At 43.2% G+C, this 22,940-nt stretch overlaps 2 protein-coding genes across 6 annotated transcripts in view; one reads left to right on the top strand and one right to left on the bottom strand.

Annotated features, from left to right (window-relative positions):
- The first annotated feature begins 338 nt into the window (after window positions 1–338).
- Window positions 339–10,348, top strand: gyg1a (glycogenin 1a). Its single transcript, XM_054797473.1, has 7 exons — window positions 339–480; window positions 3,245–3,380; window positions 5,136–5,310; window positions 6,422–6,584; window positions 7,051–7,177; window positions 7,332–7,569; window positions 9,496–10,348. The coding sequence occupies exons 1-7, from the start codon at window positions 339–341 to the stop codon at window positions 9,691–9,693; spliced, it is 1,179 nt and encodes a 392-aa protein (XP_054653448.1). The 3' UTR covers window positions 9,694–10,348.
- A 2,706-nt stretch (window positions 10,349–13,054) lies between these two features.
- Window positions 13,055–22,940, bottom strand: part of hltf (helicase-like transcription factor) — a 17,941-nt gene continuing 8,055 nt past the window's right edge. For 3 of the 5 annotated variants that reach the window (XM_054796698.1, XM_054796702.1, XM_054796697.1), the window contains 16 exons: window positions 21,784–21,851; window positions 21,678–21,713; window positions 21,482–21,595; window positions 20,157–20,251; window positions 19,919–20,062; window positions 19,703–19,841; window positions 19,439–19,510; window positions 19,207–19,342; window positions 18,833–19,012; window positions 18,641–18,756; window positions 15,854–16,035; window positions 15,665–15,787; window positions 15,465–15,577; window positions 15,197–15,377; window positions 14,126–14,206; window positions 13,055–14,023 (listed from right to left, as the gene is read on the bottom strand). In XM_054796698.1, the coding sequence (XP_054652673.1) occupies window positions 13,880–14,023; window positions 14,126–14,206; window positions 15,197–15,377; window positions 15,465–15,577; window positions 15,665–15,787; window positions 15,854–16,035; window positions 18,641–18,756; window positions 18,833–19,012; window positions 19,207–19,342; window positions 19,439–19,510; window positions 19,703–19,841; window positions 19,919–20,062; window positions 20,157–20,251; window positions 21,482–21,595; window positions 21,678–21,713; window positions 21,784–21,851 (1,924 nt within the window). In that variant the 3' untranslated portion in view covers window positions 13,055–13,879. The remainder of the gene's footprint in view (window positions 14,024–14,125; window positions 14,207–15,196; window positions 15,378–15,464; window positions 15,578–15,664; window positions 15,788–15,853; window positions 16,036–18,640; window positions 18,757–18,832; window positions 19,013–19,206; window positions 19,343–19,438; window positions 19,511–19,702; window positions 19,842–19,918; window positions 20,063–20,156; window positions 20,252–21,481; window positions 21,596–21,677; window positions 21,714–21,783; window positions 21,852–22,940) is intronic. The other 2 variants (XM_054796700.1, XM_054796701.1) reach the window with 2 other exon arrangements.

Raw genomic sequence — 22,940 nt, 5'->3', positions numbered from 1 at the left:
TTGCCTGTGTCTATGTATTTTAGGAATAAAGTGTCCGGTAAATCAACGCTGTTGACCCATAACTTTCACTTTTTGGTTGAATAAAGCTAATTAATCACGCAAAGTAACCACCTTACCTTAGGGTCACGCATGTCACACCCAAGCAGTGGGAGGTGGTGACCCGAACGACCTTTAATCCGAATAAATATAATTACTTACACAATATATAAATTTTTGTACTTATATATGTAAAGTGTTGCGTTTACGTTGAAATGTTGCTAACTGTTTCAGTCGAGGACGCCATTTTTGACGTCTCGTTTAAACAGCGTGGAGGGGGCGTGTCCTGCGTCATAGGTCACATGACCCGGAAAATGTGGTCTTTAATTCCTGTGCTGGATTGCTCCCAGCTGCTGAGACGCTGCCCTTCGCGGTGCAAACTCGCCGTGTTCCCCGTCAACACCCCCGAGCCCCGGGCGGACTCCCTCGAGTGCACCATGTCGGGTAAGTCCCGGCGTCGAGCGTCACATAGCTCCACAAGTTCGACCCGGTTCGGTTCTAGCTAGCTGTGCCGGACAGGTTCCGTTCTACCATTTGAAGCCGTTATTTTAAAATATTCCACCTGCAGTATAGGAGGGATTTAAGTAATTAGTGTACAAGAAAATGACACATTTAAGATGAATATTCCACTAGGAAAAGTGCTGCGTTTCGTACGCATGGTTGCTCTGATTAGTTGCCGCAGCAGCGGTTTGGATTAGAGTGAAGTTGTCCGCCATTAAACGCACTACTTCCTGGGAGGATTTTCAAAGTTAAAGCGTTCACCTGGCAACTAGTGTTGGCCCGCAAAAACGCTTCACAATAAAATAACCGTATTATGTGAACGTTCTGCCGTTTGAATACTCAAAGCCCAAAACTTTCAGAACAGCCTGAAACAAAATGGCTCCCAGAGCCTTTTGCAGCAGCCTCTGGCATGGTCGAGTTCAGGCATGTGGAAACATTGACTTATTTTAAGAGTTGTACAAATATTTAACACAAATCCTGACATGTTTTTCTGCATATATTTGCTCATTTATAACTTCATTCTAATTTTATTTTTTTTTTATGTTGTATACATTTTTTTTCTACATGTGATTTTTTTGTTTTTTTTTTTTAACAGTGATTTATTCCTGTCTCCTTTTGCCGTTGTCCGTCCCCTCTTAACATCTACTATCCAGTGGGGTGGGGGGACATTGTAATGAAATGATTTACTGCTGTCACACCAAGCTTAAAACATGTCTACAGTGAAGGAAAGTTTCTCATATACACTCCTAACCAAAATTTGAAGACCTGTTGAAAAATTGTAAGAATTAAAATTTTGCACTGTTGGATTTTAAGGAGGTTCAAAGTAGAGCTTAAAAAATGAGATGGAGTGAAGCAAAAAATATTTGAGTAACCAATGTAATGCGAACAAGCACTAAAGTGAAGTAGGCTATTCAGCAGCTGATGAAAAGTTTGAGCACACTCTTTTAAAAGCCAAAATCTCTTTCAAAGCTAAGATCTCTTTAAGATCGCTTTTTCTGTTTGAATGCTGTTGGCTAAGGAAGGCCTCTCGCAGCGGGCCATTGCTGCTGAGGTTGGACGCAGTAAGTCCTTTTGAAACTTCTTCAAAGATCCTCAGGGTTATGGAACAAAAAAAAAGACACCAAAAAAAATGTCACTGGCCCAGAGCCGGAGGATCCCATTGGCTGTCCGTCAAGACACGAGACCATCCTCGGCCCAAATGAAGGTTGTTACCGGTGCCGAGTGCAGTCCAATAACCAAAAGACACCATCTGCAAGAGAAGGTTTTTAAGAACACAAAACGTCTTCAAAGGCCTCGTCTCCTTCAACGGAACAAAATTGCTCATTTGGAATTTGCACGATAGGACCAAAGATGGGACATCGAAAGGTGGAAGAAAGTTTTATGCTCTGAGGAAAAAACGGAACCTTGACGATCCTGATGGCTTCCAACGTTACTGGAATGACGAGGAGATCCCACCTGAGATGTTTTCTACACGTCACAGTGGAGGGGGTGCCATCATGACCCTTCAGTGGAACAATGGAGCTTCAGGTTGTGCAGGGGCGTCAAACTGCAGCTGCCTTTGTGGAGATGTTGCAGGGGGCATCTCTCAAGACCGAAGGCCCTCGTCTGTGTGGTAATGACTTTTTCAACAGGACGACACTGCAGTACACCATGCTCGCCTGACGAAGGACTTCTTCCAGAGGAATAAGCTCACTCTTTTGGACCATCCTGCGTGTTCCCCTCATCAAAATTCGATTGAGAACATTTGGCGATGGATGGCAAGGGAAGTGCACAAAAATGGACATCAGTTCCAGACAGTGGATGCCTTCGGTGAAGCCATCTTCACCACCTGGAGTAATATTCCCACGAGCCTCCTGGAAACACTGGCATCAAGCATACTCAAACCCATTTTTAGATGATTAACAGGAATGGCATAGCTATTTTTGAATATTGATTTCCATTTTAGGGGGTTTCAGGGTTTTTTGAGCTATGGTTTTAAACTTTTGATCAGCTGACGAACAGCCCGTTTCACTTTAATGCTTGTTTGCAATAAATTGCTCAGTCCATTTTTTTTGTTGTTGTTTCACTCCCATTTCTTCTTTTTGCATTTTGAAGCTCTACTTACAACCTTCTTACGAGACAACAGTCCTCAACGTAATGTTTTGCTATTTTTAACTGGTCTTACAATGTTGATCAGGAGTGAATAATCCAGAATGAAGATGCCAATTTGTGATCTATTCGGGAACCAAGAAGCACCGATCATCAAGGTGGAAGTGTTCATGGTTACACAAGTGGAAATGGCTCTTGTTGCATCACCGCCGCTGCGACATGTCTCCACCGCCACCTTACTCATTTCACACTTGATAAAAATGAAATAAATACGGACATGAGTAAGAAATGTTATAAATTAATATACTATTTAAGTGTACATACTCATTAAGTAAAGAAGTTGGGAGTAGTGGCTATACTGCGGCAATGAGGTTCCTTTACACTTAATGGTCATAAAGATCTCACACTCTTATGACCAGCAGTAAACATAAGACAGATAACCATGAAGGAAAAAACTGTCAAATGTCTATTTTGCAATATTTTACTAACAAAAAAGCAATTCAATACATGAAATGTATTCTACAAGTCCTGTAAAGTAGCTCTTTTCTAAATATGGTCACATCCAGGAAAAGAACCCATAACAGTTCAAATAAGTGTTTATTTTTTGAAATCTCCTCAGACGAAGCCTTCGTGACGTTGGCCACTAATGATAACTACGCAAAAGGAGCCATGGTTCTCGGCCAGTCGTTACGAGAACACCACACTACCAAGAAGCTGGTCGTCCTCATCGGACGGCATGTGGGAGAGCCTTGCAGGTAATTCCATCACTTCATATGTTGGAATCAGGGATGATTAAGGGTTTTATGCTGCCCATACAATCATCCATGTGTGACCAATCACATAGATTAAGTGTAAATTTCAAAATTTGCTATTGACCGGGGGGTGCCGTATAAAGGGGACAAGTCAGGACAATTCCAAGGTGCCCTGACTGCCCGGGGCCCAAAAAATAGGTAGTTCATTAACCAGAAATCCTGGTTGCACCCCTGCTAAAGGATATGAAAAAGGGAACCATAAAATCACCTTCATTTAGACAAAAACATATTTGACAGAGGATGAGACGCCTTCTTCAAGGAGACTTTGGATGTGAGAGTGCATAGTTTGATGGCGTTCTAGCCGGACACTTCCAGGTACCGTGCGGCGGAGCTCCCAGTGAGAGCGCAGTCTGCAAACCACTGAGAGAGGCTGGTCATCTAGTCCCATGAATTCGGTTATTTGCTTTAGACTTCTGTCGTGCACATACGGCGGGGGGGCGGTGTTGTCCAGCGTTGGCTCCATTGGCTGCCATTGGTCCTCGAAAACTCGCCGTACTCCGTCAAGTGTTTGTTCTTCATATGCCGTATTAAATTGAAGCTTTTTAATGCGCTACCCCGGTGAGATATTTTTTGTGACATGTTTTGCAGGGTGCAAAATGTTGTATTAGTCGCACAAACGACAGGTAAGTTACACACGGCAAACATGATTGTTTGGGGTTTGGCACGCCTGCGCAGTGTGAAGTAAAGTGGGCACGGAGGCTGCATGCTGCAATAGTATGAGCCAGAGGTGATCGGCTTTTGTGATGGGCGTTCAAAGGCATTTGTCTGCATATGCCAATCACATGCTTTATCACGGAAATCGGCCGATATCGATCGGTGGCCAATCGACCGGAGCATCCCTAGTTGGAGTTGATGTGTCCCCTCAGTGCTCCAGACCAGGGGTGCCCATTATGCTATCAGTCGATCGCATAAACGTCACTTTGTAGATGTCATGTGACATTGGTCAGCTGACGTTGAGCTCCCCTCCTGATTCGCTGGTGCTCTCGCCGCGGCAATGGTGAACAGACGTCTCAAGCCACACATAGAGATGCAACTTTCATCTTTATTATTCTGATTACGGATAAACTAACTCAGCAGTTAAATGCATATATCAATAACGAAAGTTATACATTTGCAGCAGCTACTTTACGTAGGGGGAAAAGTGGTTAACACTTTACAATAAGGTACATAAAAATGACGGTAGTTAATGAGGAACGAACCTTCCTAACCACTACTCATTAGTTACTCATTAGTTCCTCAGTAACTACCAAAAAGTGAATTGTTTGGCTTTGCTTCACGTTCTGAACTCCACTATAGAAAACGTGTGTTTTCTACACTTCCGTTTTTTGAACTATAATTTCATGATTAATTGGAAAGTGTGCCCGTTGCTGAAGCCTTTTTAATATGCTGCCTTGACTTCGGCGGCATTGTCTTAATCATTTTCATTTATTGTAAATCTGTGATGTTTAACTGGACGCAATACATTAAGTGTTTATCTATCGATCTCGGCCAAAAGGAAAGCGCCAGAAGGCTGTGTCTGGGATGAGGTGGGGAACCTTCTCATTGAACTCAAGAGTAAGATTAAAGCTGTCACCATGGACAATTTTCCATTCCTATTATTTCTTTCTTTGGGTCTTGGCCAGTTTAGAAGTAGCTCGTTTACCTTCTATAGCATTGTCCCTTGGGAAGACCTTCTGTAATTGCACTGTTTGAATGTAGAGAAGTGCTGCGTTCCATCTTCGATGAGGTGCACCTGGTGGACATCTTGGACTCTGGTGACGTGGCCCACCTGGCCCTGATGAAGAGACCCGACTTGGGAGTCACGCTGACCAAGCTGCACTGCTGGACGCTCACGCAGTATACAAAGTGTGTGTTCATGGACGCCGACACACTGGTGAGAAAGCACGAGCCATAACTCACACTTCCTGCCGTTCTATTGTTAAAACATTGCATTATGTTTGACATGTAGGAATACTGTGAGATTTGAAATCAAACGTTTTAAACGGGTGTGTGTGTGTGTGTGTGTGTGTGTATAGAAACTAGATAGACATGAGTATATTTTCTAATAGTTTAGCAATGCACTGAAACTTACCACTATGTATATCACATATCACACATATATATTAAATGGTAACAGTATGTATTCTTAAAGAATCACTACTTTCTCAAACATTGGTTGTCTAATTTTTGCTTAATAATTAAAAATTACTATTTATTTAAAAATATTTTGGAAAAAACAAACATTTTCTTTTATATTTTCAGTGTTTTATGTGAATATATTGTAATTCATAAAATAAAATAAATCAAAATCCAACTTTCTAGGACTTTGTTTAGAAATTTTATTTCTCGCTTTACTGGGAATTTTGTTTTTTTCATATGAATATTGTGCATTTTTTTTCGTTCTATAAAAATACAAAATATTATACTTTACTAAATGTACTGAAAAGTATAACCACAATAATAAACATGTTTTAAAATAACTCTAAATAGTGTTCTTTTTCTAAAGGGCTTTTTTTTTTGTTGTTGCAATTTTAAAATCTGGTTTATTATTGTGGTTATACTTTTCAGTACGTTTAGCAGAAATGGGGGCAACCAAAATATTAGGAAGTATATTTTTGTATTTTTACAGAATAAAAAAAAAAAAAAAACACAAATATATTCATATATTGCCCATATAAGGAAGTCCAGGTTGCGTTGATGTCAGTGGAACTCGGGGTTTAAAAAAACCCAACAAACTAAGACACAGCTTGCAGAGCCATCCAAAACTGCTTCCAGGTCTCCCTTCCAAATGTGCAAACCTCATTATTTGACGTGTTGGCATCGTTTAACACAAGAATACAACATTGTAGCATTTATAGGTAAGAAAAAAGAAAGGGGGGAAAAAATAGGTCTTCTTTAATATTGAAAAATGATCATGTTCGTTACTCTACTGCTCGTGAGAACATATCAAAACATAATTTTTTTTTAACAGGTGGATTTTTTTTTTTTTTTTTGACCAAATGCAGGCACTCACCAACATCGACGATCTCTTTGAGCGGGAGGAGCTATCAGCAGCGCCAGATCCCGGTTGGCCGGACTGTTTCAACTCGGGGGTGTTTGTCTTCCGGCCATCCAACGAGACGCACGAGAAGCTGCTGGCGTTCTGCGACGAGAACGGCAGCTTTGACGGTGAGAGTCCCCGAAATCGGTCCGATAAAACAAGGCAAAGTTAATGTCGTTGCTGTGATTTTGGATGGTGGTACATTCGGTAGCGTTGAACTGAGCGTGCTACTTTGGTGGGTGGCATTGTGACGGACTCTGTCCTTGACCCTACTGGGGCGGGAGGGGGGGGCGCTCTGACCCTTGAGCCAGGTCACACGTGTAACCTGTGGTGCCCCTGCACAAACCTTGTTAATCATAGCAACGGTAAATGACCACAACACGAATGCTTTTCTTCAACTTCCATTTAGTAAAGCCTCCGCATTCCAGACTCCTTTAGATTTTAGACTGTTCTCGTACTTCTTTGCCGTCAACTTAGTATCACACACTGGTTCCTTACTTGCTTGTATAGATTTTTTTTTTTTTTTTTTAAAAAGGCCTTTTCTCATATCAGGCCTCAATTGATTGAATTGATCAGAAACATTGGTGTCCACAGGTGGAGATCAGGGGGTGCTCAACAGTTTCTTCAACACGTGGGCCACAGCTGACATTTCCAAGCACCTCCCCTTTATCTACAACCTCAGCAGCAGCGCCGTCTACTCCTACCTGCCTGCTGTTAAACAGTCAGTACACACACACACACACTTGTGTAGTGCGGTGAGCCATTAAGTGTGTTTGCGTGTTAGGGGCCTATCTAAGCTCAGTTCAAAGGTGGTCTGGTTGTGTCACAATGTTAGCTGCCCTTGATGCGACCTTCCTTTTACAACCTACGCACAGCTTCGGCCGCGACGCCAAGGTGGTCCACTTCCTGGGCAAGACCAAGCCTTGGAACTACACGTACGACGCCCAGAGCGGCGAGGTGGTGGGCCGCTCCGACGATCCGGACTCGGGCCGCCTGCAGTCAAACTTCTTGCGGGCGTGGTGGCGGCTGTACGCCGCCTCGGTGATGCCATTGCTGCAGCGGGCCTATGGGGACGAGCCGTTCGACAGCGGCTTTGTGGAGGCTGGAGAGGACGTGAGTTTAATTTATTGTTCCTGCTGACTCTCCCTGTCCTTTATCTGCTGCGTGGCATGCCTCGTTCATGGTGAGATGCCTCAGAATGTTCCCAACAGTAGACCCGACAGTTGTGATTTTCACACAGAACCCGGTGAAGGGATTCTATTATATCCGATAATTAATGTGAGAATTACTTTCAACACAACATGGCAGGAGAAGCATGTTACACCTTTTGTTGCCCTAACACACAAGTGCCATCCCGGCTATACTACAGCTCTGAAACTACCTCCAGAGCCAGCGAATTCTGGGGTTTTTTGTGTAAATGCTTTTTACACAGACACGGGGGTAAAAGGACGCAACATTGCCGGCTTTAAGACGTCGATTAAGCCTCAAAAAGCCTCAAAAAGCCTCTGTCACACACAAGTCGGTGCCATTCGTACAGAAAAGTTGACAGAGGAGGGTGCCCGTGCCCGTGGGCGCACGTGTGAGCCCTGTGAATTCTGCCTCGCAACAAGTGGCTCCGCACACATGAGCGGTAAATCGGGAAAAGAAGCAAGTCTGCTACTGTAGCAAACAAAAAATGGTGTGAGGCAGGTACTTTTTTTTTATGCACAATTTTCTTAATAGTATTAATAGTAGTAGTCCTCCCTTGTTTATTGTGGTTAATCGGTTCCAGACTTCTTTTTTTTTTTTTTTCCAATCACCTTTATTAATGGCTTACAAATTACACTAACAGTGCATCAAACCATGGGCATTAAAAAATAACAGTTGGATTAATTGGTTCCAGACTTGGCCATGATAAGTGAAATCCGCGAAGTATGATTCAATAATAAGAAATGGAATATTTTCGTAGTTGAGGCGTAGAAAACCTGTTTGACTTTCTCAATAGGGTTTTTTTTTTAATTTTTTTTTACCATTATTAGAGCCTACTAGACATGAATTAACACCCGTATAGTCACCTTTACACTCCTATTATCCTTTGTTTACACTACATTGCGCAACACTAATGCGCAGGATGCGGGATCAGTGCAGGGACACGAGACGGCGGCTGCTCATAGCATATTGCAAGCTAGCGAGCTAACTAGTTAGCCTCCAGTGTATTTGTTTTCAACTTAATGTTTCAAACAGAGTGGGGAGGAAGGACAAAGTAAGATGGTAAAAACCTATCACTTAACACGAACAAACGTTTTTCCACTCTATCATGTCGGACACGCCATAGATGACTCCACGCACTGTTGAGGTAATGTAATGTAACGTAACGTCTCATCAATGTTACATTACTGACCCCCAGTGACCAGAATACGACATGACTCGTCTTACAATATTTTTTGGACTAAGAGGCCATACTCAACCATGAAACACAGATCATTTATTCATTTCTGATTTAAAAAAAAAAAAAAAAAAACACACAATAGAGCGATGTTCGAACCACAATGTCGCTAGGATTCACTCATAAGAAGAGCATGTAGTCTCTGACGGGTGGCGTATAACTGCGCCGCATCTTACCCGGAGCTGCCCTAATATTATGGTTGGCACGTTTTGCTACATAAGGTGTCAGATTATTAGGAACGGATGACGACGCGGTGCAGTCTTGCAGTGCTAAACCTTATCACGTCAGTCGAGGGTTGAGCATGGTCTTGGCTGATTTGCGCGCGTCAGTCCGTAAGGGGGCGTCTATATTTGTCAGGCATCACCTTGAGTAACTCTTGTACTTTGAAGAGCCGTTTCGACACGTTGCCCATAAAGGACTTTCATCACAGCGTCTTATCTGTTGCAAAATGTGCACTCGCACTTTGACTCTTGTGATGAAATGCCTGCACATACAGGAAGTGGTCCTAAGGGAATGTGCTTGGGGGGGGTGAGGGTGCGATTCCAGCTGCGTAGCCTCTGAGGAACAACTCCTTATAAAGTAGTAAAAAAAAGAACTTTTCCTTGTTATTGCAGGACAAGCTCCGGGAGGACAAGGGGGAGCAGCCGTCCGCCGCCGCCTCAGCAGCAGCAGGCGCCGCGTCGGACACTCCCATTCCCCACCAGATCTCCTCTGAGGAGAGGAAGCAGCGCTGGGAAGCGGGCGAGATCGACTACATGGGCGACGACTCCTTTGTCAACATCGAGCGCAAGCTGGATGCTTTCCTCAAGTAGCGCCGAAGCATGGCAGGGCCTGAACGGACAGAGGGGCCTTTTCAGGGATGGATTCCCCCTCCACACACACACACACCCACCCCATGGCTAATCACTGAAGATTAATTAGAAGATTGGCCTTCCCGGTGCCTTTGAGCATCACTAACTGCACCTTGTCAGTGTGCGTGTGTATGAGAGTGCATGTGTTTTCAAGGAAAAATAAACACTGTTAACTGAAATTAGTTAGCATTAGCATCTTAGCAAAAGCACTGGATGGATACAGTAGGAAATTTGATAAAGGCCACTCTCACACAGAATGGGCTGGAGTGGAGCGGGGGTCATGTATGCTGGGTTTGTTCTTGGCACTGTGTGCTGAGCTAGTTTTTGGTTGGTTGCCTGGCAACTGCTCAGAAGGGGAATAAGTTCAGGACAGTAAGGGGGAGAGGGTGGGGGTTTAGAAAGTTAAGAATGACATGCATTCCTGTGAAGTGTTTTGGGTTCCTCGGTCTTCCGAAAATGTCATCCTGCACACTTTTTTGCCAAACGGTAGCACAACTATTTCCTCTTTCTGCTTTAACCTGTCAATGTGCACCCCTTCCTGCTGCACTTTCAACGTCCAGTTCCGTCTCGGGTGTCGTTTTTCGTTAAACACGAAAGTGCAGCTCCCCCCCCCCCCCCCCCCCCCCCCCCCCCCCACCACCACCACCACCACCACCACCACACACACACACACACACACACACACACACACACACACACATGCATGTACGTCCTTTCCTCTCTGGCGTCCGCTTTTGTGTCACGTCCCGTGTTGCACTTCCTGTCCCGACCAGCTGCCTTACATTGCCGTATTTACTGTTTACAACACCTCACTTGACCTAACCGCCACTTGATGCACTCCACGCTTGCAGGATCCGAGGGAAAGTGTTCAGCTTTCTGATCTTGTCGGTGTGCTAAAACCACCCAAAAAGTGTACAAGTGTATCATTGTGTTGCTAAGAATAATAAAGAACCAAGAAGAAAACAAAAAACTCCTTGTTTTTTGTATACCTTTTCCACCTCCAAACATACTTCCTGAGCTTGTCTGTGTAAGAAACAAAACACATTCTCAGTAAGAGCACAAAAAGAAGCCAGTCAAGCATGAATCTTGTCATTGCGGCCAAATGGCTGAATATTTTTTTTTCTGTCTGACCGCAAAAGGTTTGTCCATCAGGGGTTTGTTTTGTCCATGTGGGCAGCTGCTAATGGACCTGAACCATTCTTTTTGCAGGACATGACTTCATAAGCATCCATCCATCTATTTTCTATGCTGTCTATCATAAGGGTCAAGGGGGTATGCTGGAGCCTATCCCAGCGGACATTGGGCGAGAGGCTGGGTACACCGTGAACTGGTCGCCAGCCAATCACAGGGCACATAGACAAACCAGTCACAGTAATATTCATACCTATGGGCAATTTAGAGTTTCCGCTAACACGTTACAATAAGGTACACAAAAATACAGTAGTTATTCATGAACTAATGAACTAATGGGGAACTAATGACTAAGGCACATAAATGTATAGTTACTGAGGAACTAATGACTAAGGCACATTTAAACTAGTTATTGAGGAACTAATGAACTAATGAGTAGTTGCTCAGTAGCTACTCAATGAAGAACTAATGAAAAACTGACTAAGGCACAAATTTAGACTAGTTACTGAGGAACTAATGAGTAGTTCCTCAGTAACATACTCTACTTATTAGTTCCTCAATAACTAGTCTAAATTTACGTGCCTTAGTCATTAGTTCCTCAGTAACTACTGTATTTTTGTGTACCTTATTGTAAAGTGTGACCGAGTGTCCAGTGAACCTAACATGCATGTTTTTGGCGTGTGGGAGAAAGCCCGCGCACGCACGGGGAGAACATGCAAACTGAGGGTAATGGAACAAAAAAGTCAAGTGGTAGACCCCAAACAAATGTCACCGGCCCTGAGCACCAAACATGGGACATGGGCGCTATGTTTCACCGTCAATCAAGTACACCTGGTGGACACCATTGCCCCACCTGGGACGCTGATTACCCTGCACTGCTGGATGATCATGGACTACTGTACAACAAGTGTGTGTTCATGGATGCAGACAAGCTGGTGAGATTCACATAACGAGGTTTACATTTACTGTCTTTCCCACTGCTTCCTCCTCCTCCTTTTCGGGTATGTTGAAATGACTGAATCTAGTCATGTGATGTTTCTTCATGTTAACAAATACAATAATTTCCCCCCTGCTCAGGAGTCCGGGTGTCATCCTCGACAGCACTCATCATTTCAAGCCTGTACCCAAGTGACCTTAGCATCCACCTAGCACGTCAGTGTCCAAATATGGTCATTCATGCTTGAAAACAATGGATCATCAAGATGTTTCCTGACGAGCCTTAATGTTCTTTTAGTTCAGCAGTGGTTTTGGTCCTGGAACTCTGCCATGCAGGCTGTTTTTGCCCAGCGTTTTTCTCATGGTGGAGTCTTGAATACTGACCTTAACTGAGGCAACACCTTAACTGAGACCTGCAGTTCTTTGGATGTTGTGGGGTCTTTTGTGACGTCTTAGTAAGTCTTCGCTGCGCTCTTGGGGTCATTTTGATTGGCTGGCCACTCCTGAGAAGGTTCACCACTGTTCCATGTTTTTGCCATTTGTGGCTAATGGCTCTCACTGTGGTTGGCTGGAGTCCCAAAGCTTTAGAAATGGCTTTATAACCTTTTCCAGACTGATAGATCTCAATTAATCTGTTATGTTTTAACAGGGGGAGGGGGGAAGGACTTTTTCACACAGGGCCACGTAGGATTGGATTTTTTTTCTCCCTTAATAAAAAGTTTCATATAAAAACTGCATTTTGTGTTCAATTGTGTTGTTATTGACTAATTTCATATAAAAACTGCATTTTGTGTTCAATTGTGTTGTCATTGACTAATATTTACATTTGATGATCTGAAACATTTAAGTGCGAAAAACATGCCCCCCCAAAAAAAGTCAGAAAGGAAGCAAACACTTTTTTTCCCACACCGCTGTATGTCAAAGGCCGCCACTCCGCCAAGAAGCTGCTTGTCCTTACGAGATCTCACGTAGCAGAGCCTTGCAAGTAATTCCATCACACGAGTTCCTCCAATGAACATCTCCCCCCATTGGTGGCAGCACTCGTGCAGGCCCAGAAAGTGATGGATGCAACTCACTTGTGTTAAGAGTGCAAGTTTAGTTTAGGTGAGAATGTTTTGTGTTTTTCGCTTTCCACTTTTTACTACCGGTAGTCGTGTGTTATCGGTGTTGCCTTATTTTGCTGTATTCTGTTTCCTTGTGAGCCTGCTGGTGTGTGAAACGTTTAAAAGTGTGGAATATTAATAAAGTTAGAAAACAAACATTAGTTGTTTTTTTCATTTATTATTTTGTTCCTGAAAAGAGATGAAGTCTTTCCAATGATGTTTTGTAACATTTGGAATCTTGTCAAAAAGAAACAAAAGCGACTATCTGAGCACGCGAGTGCATCCTCTTGTGCGGGGGGGTTTCTTAAAGATCTCCAAATGGACTGTCATGGTGAATAAAGTAAGTCTCATCTAGCAACATTTATGTAAAACACACAGATGTCATTTTACTACATCCATACACAAGTTTCATTTGGTCTCAACATTTGTTCTGAAGGGCAGAGTGTAAAAAGTAATTGATGAAATGTGTCAAAAGCAGGGATGGGCAACCCTTTTCCTACCAGGCTCTGAAAAAAATGTGAGGTTTTGCTTGTTTTCCGAAATGTCATGGCAGATTAATGTGATGAGTTGCTGTCGCTGGCCGTAATTGGCAGGTTGGGTTATTGGGCATGTTGGCGGCATGGCTCAGGTGGTAGAGTGGTCGTCTACCAACCTGAGGGTTGTGGGTTCGATCCGCCGTCCTCCCGTGACCGTGTCCAAGTGTCCTTGGGCAAGTACTGAACTCCTGTATCACTGCCCCTCATGCTGCGTCATCAGTGTCAAAGCACTTTAGTGCCTTGGAGGTGGAAAAGCGCTGTACAAGCGAAAAGCCATTTACCATGAACAGGTTGCCCATCCCACTGCCCTAATGAATGGAAAAATAAAAACATTTACTGGAGCAGGCTTGATCCTAAAACACAAACGTAAGAACTCCCAAACAGATTTAAAATGCGTAGAAGTTGTAAAAAAAAAAAAAAAAAAACCCAAAACAAACAAAACTACAACTCCATCAGCGCCTTGATGTCGTTGATGCGCGACGTCTTCCGGTCTGTGCCGATGGAGCCGAACGCTGCCTCCACCAGGTCCTGCTTCTGCTTCTGGATCTTCACCATGTTCTCCTCCACAGAGTCCTTCACGATAAACTGCGCACACACACACACACACGCACATAATTCAGATGGTATAAAATATACATAATTTATATATAATATATAAAAAATCTCTAAAAAGGTCAACTTTCATACCTTGGTGACAAAGACTTTTCTCTTCTGACCCAGACGGTAGCAGCGGTCGATACACTGCTCCTCCGTGGCTGGGTTCCACGCCTGGAAGAACAAATATGTAAATAAAGCACCAACGTGGACGTTTTAGAAAATACATTTCGAAAGATGCTGCCCTCTACAGTCGAAACCGTGGCTACTGCAGCTCAATTTTCAAGGAAAAACTCAAAATAATCCACAAAGCATCCAAAAATGTAAAAAAAATAAATAAAACATGCATTCTTTAATCCCACTACTGAATTCCCAGAAGAGAAGGCAACTTCTACAAAAAGTACAATTAGTTGCAATAATATTAATATCCAATAATGTAGCACAATAAAAATATGCAGGCACCATCCGATGAGGTTTTTTTATGTATGTGCAAAAGCAAAATAAATCCAAAGCCTATTAAATCTGAAAAATAAAGCCATACAAATATAATAGAAAGCCAATTACATAATTTATTTACAATATATATACATATATATATATATATTTTCCCTCCAATTTTATTAACTAATGTACCATTTTTAAAAATCACAAGTGTAATTAAATAATTCATATTTTATTTCTACAAAAACAGTTATAAAAATGGAATGAATACAAGGTCAGTTAAATTAATTGGATTATTTCATATTGAACGTACCAATTTAATTAATAATTGCCAAAAAAAAATCACCAATCTAATCATATAGTTTGTATTTTATTTATAGGGAAAAGATAATTAGGAAAATAATAAAAAAGAAATTCAATCAAATAATTTCAACTAAATAAATGTCAGAACCACCAATTACCAATTTAATTAAAAAATGTACCTATGTAGTTCATATTTTATTTGTAAGAAAAATAAAATCATAAATCAAAATTCAATCAAATAATTGAAACAAAATAAATATCAAAACCACCAATTCCCCATTCAATGAATGGGCATGTAAGAAATGATTTGTTTCATCGGCTTGATGCTGATTTCACTTTGGCACACGTGGAAAAGAACATCCTCCATAGCGTTCGAGGAAATATGTCAGCAGTGGTATAGGAGGTCAGGTCTGAACTCACCGGGTCCATGAGGAAGACGTGGGATGCGGCCGTCAAGTTAAGCCCCACCCCTCCGGCTTTGAGCGACAGGAGCATGACGGTGGGGCTGCTGGCGGCGGTGCTCTGGAACTCCTGTATCACCTGGGTGCGCTTCTTTTGGCTCATGGTGCCGTCCAGGCGCACGAAGCAGAAGCCTTGCTCCCTGGCAGGGACGAGATGTGGGTCAGTGTGGATGTCACATCAGGTCATTTTTGCTAGGTCGTTGCGTGCGCGCGTACGTGCGTGTTACCTGAGGGGCGTCTCCAGTACGGTGAGGAAGCGAGTGAACTGCGAGACGACCAAACACTTGATGCTGCTGTCTTCCCGTTGCAGCCTGAGCAGGTTTCCCATCAGAGCTTGTATCTGCGCAGACAAAACGGTTGACACTTGAAACGATGTCGAGATTGTCAGGGCACGTTGCGTGAATGCGTCGTGGACTGCGAAGGTGACCTTTGAGCTGGTCCTCCACTTCCCAGGACTTCCACCGCTCTCCTCCCCCGCCTCGTCCTGCGGAAACTCCACCAGCTCGCTGATCTTGATGTCGCTCCGACAGAGGGGACAGCGAGCGCTCTCCTGTGTGTCACAAATGACAAGTTAGCAGGGAGAGAGGAAAGTGAGCAGCGAGGCGGCTGGGCTCACCTGCTCCGTGCCGATGACCTGGGCGATGCAGGGCCGGCAGTAGACGTGGGCGCAGTGCGTGATGACGGGCAGGCGGACGGAGTCCAGACACACGGAACACTCCTCGTCCGAGCCGCTGGCCAACACCATGCGCAGCTTCTCGATCAGGCGCTCTCGCAGCTCGGCGGGCGTGGCCGCAATGCCTAACGATGTTGATGAGAAAAAAATGGCGGTTACCATCAACGCTCACATTAGCACCTCTAGTAGTCTACAAAAGCAAGCATTTGTGTTGGGGTGTCTAATTAACGAAAGAAACACTGGCATTAACAGCTGCGGCTGTAGGCAACCTACCTGATTTTTATGTTTTTTTTCTTTTATTGAACCTTTTGGGGAAATGACTTGACTTTCATTTATAGAGGTAAAGTAGGAACAAGAATAAAATAATACAAACCGACAAATTGAATGAAAAAAGGCTGAAAATGACATGTGTGTGTTTTGTTAGTCACTGGTTGGCACAGCAGCTACAATCTCCAAACCACACATACTAAGTGTCCTAACTAAAACACAACCTCTCTCAGTCATGTACACTCCTGATCAAAATTTTAAGAGCAGTTGAGAAATCGCTAGAATTTACATTTTGCAATGTTGGAGCTTAAAGGAGGTTCTAAGTAGAGCTTCCAAATGCAAAAAGAAACATGGGAGTGAGACAAAAAAACATTTTGAGTAAGCAATTTATTGCATATTGCGTTCATCAGTTGATCAAACGTTTCAGACCATGGCGAAAAAAAACAATCCCAAAACCCCCCCTAAAATAGAAACAAAATGTTCAAAAAAGCACTCAGTAATGATCTGCACCATTCTTGTTAATCAGCTGAAAAATGGGTTTGGGTATGTTTGATGCCAGTGTTTCCAGGAGGCTCGTGGGAATGTTGCTCCAGGAGGTGAAGATGGCTTCACGGAGGACATCCACTGTCTGGAACTGATGGCCAATTTGGTAAACTACCCTTGCCATCCATCCCCAAATGTTGGCAGTTGGATTTTGATGAGGGGAACATGCAGGATGGTCCAAGAGTGAGCTTATTCCTCTGGAAGAAGTCCTTTGTGAAGTGCAACGTTGTGCTGTTGAAAAAGCCAGTCATTACCACACAGACGCTCTCGTCTTCAGTCATGAGGGATGCACCCTTGCAACATCTCCACAAAGCCATCTGCCTTTTGATGCCCCTGCACAACCTGAAGCTCCATTGTTCCATTGAAGGATCATGATGGCGCCCCCTCCACTGTGCCGTGTGGAAAAACATCATTCCAGTAACGTTGGAAGCCATCAGGACCAACAAGGTTCCATTTTTTCCTCAGAGAATAAAACTTTCTTCCACCTTTCAATGTCCCATGTTTGGTGCACTCGTGCAAATTCCAAATGGGCAATTTTGTGGCGTTGAAGGAGACGAGGCCTTTGAAGATGTTTTTCTTCTTAAAAGCCTTCTCTTGCAGATGATGTTTGACGGTTATTGGACTGCACTTGGCACCGGTAACAACCTTCATTGGTCCCGTGTCTTGACGGACAGCCAATGTGATCCTCTGGCTCAGGGTCGGTGACATTTTTTGGGGGGACTACCACTTGTTCCATAAGCCTCAGGATCTTTGAAGAAGTTTAAAAATGACAGTCTTACTGCGTCCAACCTCAGCAGCAATGGCGTGCTGTGAGGGGCCTTGCTTATGCGGCTCAACAATCCCACCGCGTTCAAAGAGAGAAAGCTTTTTTGCTTTTGCCATCAAGAGATCATGACGGCGTGAATACCTGACACTAAATGACATCCAATCCACATTTTTGCCAAGATTTTGGCTTTTAAAGGCTATGTTCTTTTGCTTAGTCACTCCCGTTTCTTCTTTTTGCATTTCAAGCTCAACTTAGAACTAAGATGCAAAAGTGCAAAATGCAAATTCTTGCAATTTTTCAACTGCCCTTATGCGACTGTAAAAAGTTTGGGAACTACTGCTCTGATCATCTGATCATTCAGTTTGTGTGCCTTGTGTGCTAACTGCATCACAACAAGCTCAATAAATCACTGCAAATGCTACAAATCTTGTAAGTTGCACCTGAAACTATGAAAAACGTGCGACTTATAGCCCGTAAAATCCAGTAGTTTGCGCCTTACCGCGGTTACAACATTGGTTCTGTTTTGCATGATGCTTGTTCTTAAGTGACCACACGGTCAAATAGAGCTACGTTTACTTTTCCGCTTTCTCATGCACTCTAAATCATCATTAATGACTTTGGCATACAATGAGCTCAGCCCTCCTTGCAGTTTGGGTAAAAAAACGCCCCGGGTATAATTAGAGCATTGATGGTCAAATCTGTAGTTTTGACTTGGATTCAAGGCAACGGGGCGGGGTTGCACCACGGACTGACCACCTGCAATCACCGGACCGCCCCATGCAGACCGTTCACATTCACACTACAACTTCAAGCATTATAGAATTATTTATACCCTAGCCAGTTTATTTGAGTGAATGAAGTGAATTGTTATTTGTAGGATATTTGAGTGAAAAAAGACCAATTTTGAACATTTAGAACATCAACTGTACATTCGGAATGTATTGACAGACTAGGGACAGTTTAGGGGTGTGGAATCTTCTCAAAATGTACAAAAAGAATGAAAGCCACACACTTATTTGAATATAATTGTCAATGAACACACTTTCTTATAGTCTTTCACCGCTTTCCAGCTAAAAGACAGCCAATCACTAATGACTTGATCCATAGTCTTCAGTAAAAATATGTGAGGACTGCATGTTTTTTTTAAGGCGTACCTGAATCTGCGGAAGTTTTTGCCAGCAGGTCGGGGTGGCAGCAGTGCTGTCGGAGCCTCATCAAAATAGCCAGGACGTCGGCGTAATTCCTCAACACCGTCCCCTCTGCAACATATCTAGTCAAAAAGAAGACAAAACTATAAGCAATGGCGTCCGGTATTCATCGGAGCGTGAGTGTGTTTGTTTGCGCACCTGCTAATGATGTGTCGCCCCTCGTTGCGCGCCAGCTCGTACTCCTCCCGTTCGGAGGCGCTCAGTTCCACCTGCTCCACGCACACGCTCTTCTCGGGCAGCGTCACCAGGGGGCGCCCGTTCACCTCGCTGCTCTTCGTGCGCCGCAGAGTGATGCATTTCACCAGGGTCTGAAGGTTCCTGCCGCACAGTATAGTCGTCTTTTTAAGCTGATGTTTGTCATGATTTTGTGTACTTATGTTATTACATTTCACTCAAACATTTACCAACACAAACAGCGGCTCCGTTAAAATGATGTATAAATAAAGCCTGAATGATTGACAAGTAGCTCACAGAGTGGATAGTGTGTGGATATTCAAATAAAGATGCCTTACTGTAGACCAGCCCTGTCCCCGTGGGTCACAGGCCTTTGGATGACTCGGTTCCACCACTCCCTCACGTCGAACGGCTTCAGTCGCAGGAAGGCCAGCAGCATCCACAGGTCCTTCACACTGTTCTGGATAGGCGTGCCTGGACCAACATGGAAAACCCAAGCAGTAAGTTAATGGCAATTGTCGACGGTCGTGACAGCTGAGATCTACAATGGCACTCAAGGCGAGCGCAGACCTCCGCCGAGGTGGAAAAATCCAGAACGTGGCTGTCTGTCTAGCAAGTCAAAGAATACTCGGCAAAGTACAGCTGAAAAAAAGTTATTTTGAACATCCTTTATTACATGTTATACACAGTATACACATATTAGTAACAATTTGTGTGGAATTGACGACAACACAGTTGAATGGCTCAAGCAGCAAACTAACTTGGCGAAGGTAATTGTGAATATGCCTAAGTCTGATGTTTGGTGTGTGTGTGTGTGTGTGGCTGCAGGTGTACCGGACAGAATCCAGCGGCGCTCAGCTCTGAGGTCAAGCACGGCCTTGCTCATGTGCGTGTTGGGGTTCCGCACCACGTGGCCTTCGTCGAGCACCACCCGCAACCACTTGATCTCATGCAGGGGACTCTTGTTCTTGCTCTGAATCGGAAAGAACATACTTAAAGCACCGTTTATTCCTATTCACGTGAGGTTAACTACAATCGCAGAAAACTCACCGCAAAGTCGGCGGCGAGGACGTTGTAGGTGGTGAGCACCACATCCTGAGAGGAGAGGAACTTGGTGCTCCTGTTGCGGTCTTGGCCGTGGTACATGTACACTTTCAGCTTCACGTCGGCTCGCACGTGCTCCTCAAACTGGTCCTGAGAACATGCACACATGCGCTTTAAATGTGAAATCACCTGCATGGCCTTTACCGGTGACACAACAACACACGTTGGTGATGCGCCACCTTACCAGCCAGTTACTGAGCACTGACAGCGGACACACAATCAGAGTCGCTGCTGCTGATGAAGACTCGCCGTAGCCGTCAGTGGTGTAGGATTCAGCGGCTGTTCAATACAAACACCATCATCAATATTCAAATGATATGAACTGAGGAATACAGCACCGGTGAAGGAATCACAGCATGTCATAGCAACCCCCAGATAGCAACGCAAACATGCTCCCAAGGGGAAGAAGGACAGCAGACTGGCTCGCCTGGGCAGTTCCAAACTACGGAAGATCTTTGCCTAGGTTTTTATTTTCCCTGGTCGATCCCGACAAACAGCAGAGAGCTCCTGTCATAAAGAGGATCTTGGCTAGCATTTTTGTGGAGCTCCCTTCACTACAACAGATTGTTACTGGTATATAGAGGATCTTTGACTAGTTCAACTGTAGTCGGTCCTTAAAAACGACCAAGTGCTTTTGTCATACAGAGGATCTTTGACTAGTGTTTTTGCGGTTAGGCTCTTAAATAACGAAGAGCGCTCCTGTCATATAGAGGGTCTTCAACTAGTGTTTTTGTAGTTAGTTCTAATTACAGAAGAGCGCTTCCTGTTATATAGGAGATCTTTGAGTACAGTAGTATTTTTGTAGTCAGCCTTTTAAAAACAGCAGAGCACTCCTGTCACATAGAGGATCTTTGACTCATGTTTTTGTAGTAAATTCGTACTACAGAAAATCACTCCTGTCATATAGAGGACCTTTGAGTAGTGATTTTGCAGAAGGTTGTTGCGCACCTATCATATAGAGGATCTTTGAGTAGTGTTTTTGCAGTAGGTTCTTAACCATGGAAAAGCCCTCCTGTCATATAGGGGATCTTTGAGTGTTGCTTTTGTGTTAGGTTCTTAAATAAAAAGGCTCTTTCAGAAGAGCGCTCCTGTTATATAGAGGATCTTTGACTAGGCTTTTTGGTGTAAGTTGTTATTACAGTGTAAGAGTGCTCCTGTCATATTGAGGATCTTTGAGTAGAGATTTTGTAGACGTTTGTTAAGAACAGAAGAGTGCTCCTATCATATGAAGGATCTTTAGTGTTTTTGTCAAAGACTGTTAACACAGAAGAGCACTCCTATCATATAGAGAATCTTTAGTAGTATTTTTGTATTAGCTTATGACAGAAGACCGCTTCTGTCATATAGTGGATCTTTGAGTATTGTTTTTGTAGTACGTTCTTAAAGGGATAGTTCGACATCCCCATCAATTTATTTGAATAGCCAAGCAGCTGATTGAGGGCATATTTTATGCCTACTGAAATATTTGTAATGCACAGTAATGTAGTGTGTGAAGAAGTGACAACTCACCTTGACTTGTGCTGGCCTTTTTTTTCTTCTTCTTCTTGTAAGAGTGTGCAGGTGATGACGGGCCTCCACACAACGCTGAGGCAAAGTCTGCATCCTCCAGCAACAGCGAGGACTCTGCATCGTCGGAGATGAGATTGGTTACAAAAATTACATATATAATGACATGGGTGCGTACACTAAACAATATCCCCTTTACCGAATTTTCTCTTGCTAGTTTTGGTACTTCTCTTGCCTGAAAGAGACGAGAAGGTGGTGACACAGCCACGCAGGGCAGCCGGGATAACGAAACTTTATGCTCTTACCTTTCTCAGACATCTTTGCTGTACCCACTACATTGGACATGGGGGCGAACAGCTGCTCCATGTGGGTCCTTACACACATAGAATTAAGTCATGTTTAGATCACAGCGTCCTTTAAAGTACGGATTAAAAGATGGCCAACATTGGACTCAGTCTTCCCATCTTGGGCTTTCAGGGATCAGCTCCTAGTTCTAAGGCTTTAACCAATCTGTGACATTCTTGTATTCTTTGAAATACATGCCCACAAAAATGCAATATACCGGACATGGGACATGGGTATTTACTCAGCTGCAAAGAGCACTAGGTGTTTCTTAGGAGTGAATAAATTGGAGTGAATACTCCACAAAAGCAAATAACCGTCAAGATCTCTAATTAAAAAAACGTGAACACTTGTGGCTATAGGAAGCCTCCATTTGTAGTTTTTTTTATTAACTTCACAAGATTGCTGCTGTCTAAAGTATTATGAGAGGTCAGCATCTTCCTCTGCATGCGCTTTAAAATGTAGCTACCTGTGTGAAAATCATACGTGTTCCCGTTTCCGTACTGTTGTTTACAATCAATTCATCAGTGCTACTAATGCAGACTGAGCCGTTTGCTCCTTACTGCTATTACAGCATTGGTTCTGTTGCTGCTGTGTTGTACGAGACACTTTTAACAAGTGACATTGTGGACAAAAAAGAGGTTTTGCTTTCTAATTTCTCATGCACTCCAAATCATTATTATAACTTAAAAATGAACTTGTTATATATAATGTTTTCACATTTCAAAAAATAAAAGACTCATGACTACAATTATCTACACTTACACATTTTATATTTTATATATATTTTTTTAAATTATATTTTATTTTATATAGTTACAATTGTCCCTTGTCACTTCGTGGTTCGAATTTCACGGCTTCACTCTATCACGGTATTTCAAAATAAATAAATTAGAAAATTATCGCTGCTTCGTGGTTGACTACAGCAAATTATTAGTCATAAAATATGCAAACTGAAGCAAATTTGATGCACTCTGGGCCTAAATTAAGTATATTCAAGCTTACAAATGGCTAAATGAACAAAAATACAAATATACAGCATTTAGAAGATGCATTCAAAGACGTAATATGTAGCATTCTACACTGGTCAGCAGGTGTCAGCAATGTTACACTGATGAGA

Source organism: Dunckerocampus dactyliophorus, chromosome 13 (assembly GCF_027744805.1).
Source record: "Dunckerocampus dactyliophorus isolate RoL2022-P2 chromosome 13, RoL_Ddac_1.1, whole genome shotgun sequence".
Lineage (NCBI taxonomy): Eukaryota > Metazoa > Chordata > Actinopteri > Syngnathiformes > Syngnathidae > Dunckerocampus > Dunckerocampus dactyliophorus.
Note: the sequence above shows the minus strand (reverse complement) of the source record. Positions and strands in the feature narration are given on the sequence as shown.

Bases quoted from the DNA above. Each gene is read 5' to 3' on its own strand.
- gyg1a (XM_054797473.1), top strand. From the start codon at position 339: ATGACCCGGAAAATGTGGTCTTTAATTCCTGTGCTGGATTGCTCCCAG. The intron at 5,311-6,421 runs GTGAGAAAGCAC...GACCAAATGCAG, and splicing joins TCATGGACGCCGACACACTG to GCACTCACCAACATCGACGA. The intron at 6,585-7,050 runs GTGAGAGTCCCC...TGGTGTCCACAG, and splicing joins CGAGAACGGCAGCTTTGACG to GTGGAGATCAGGGGGTGCTC.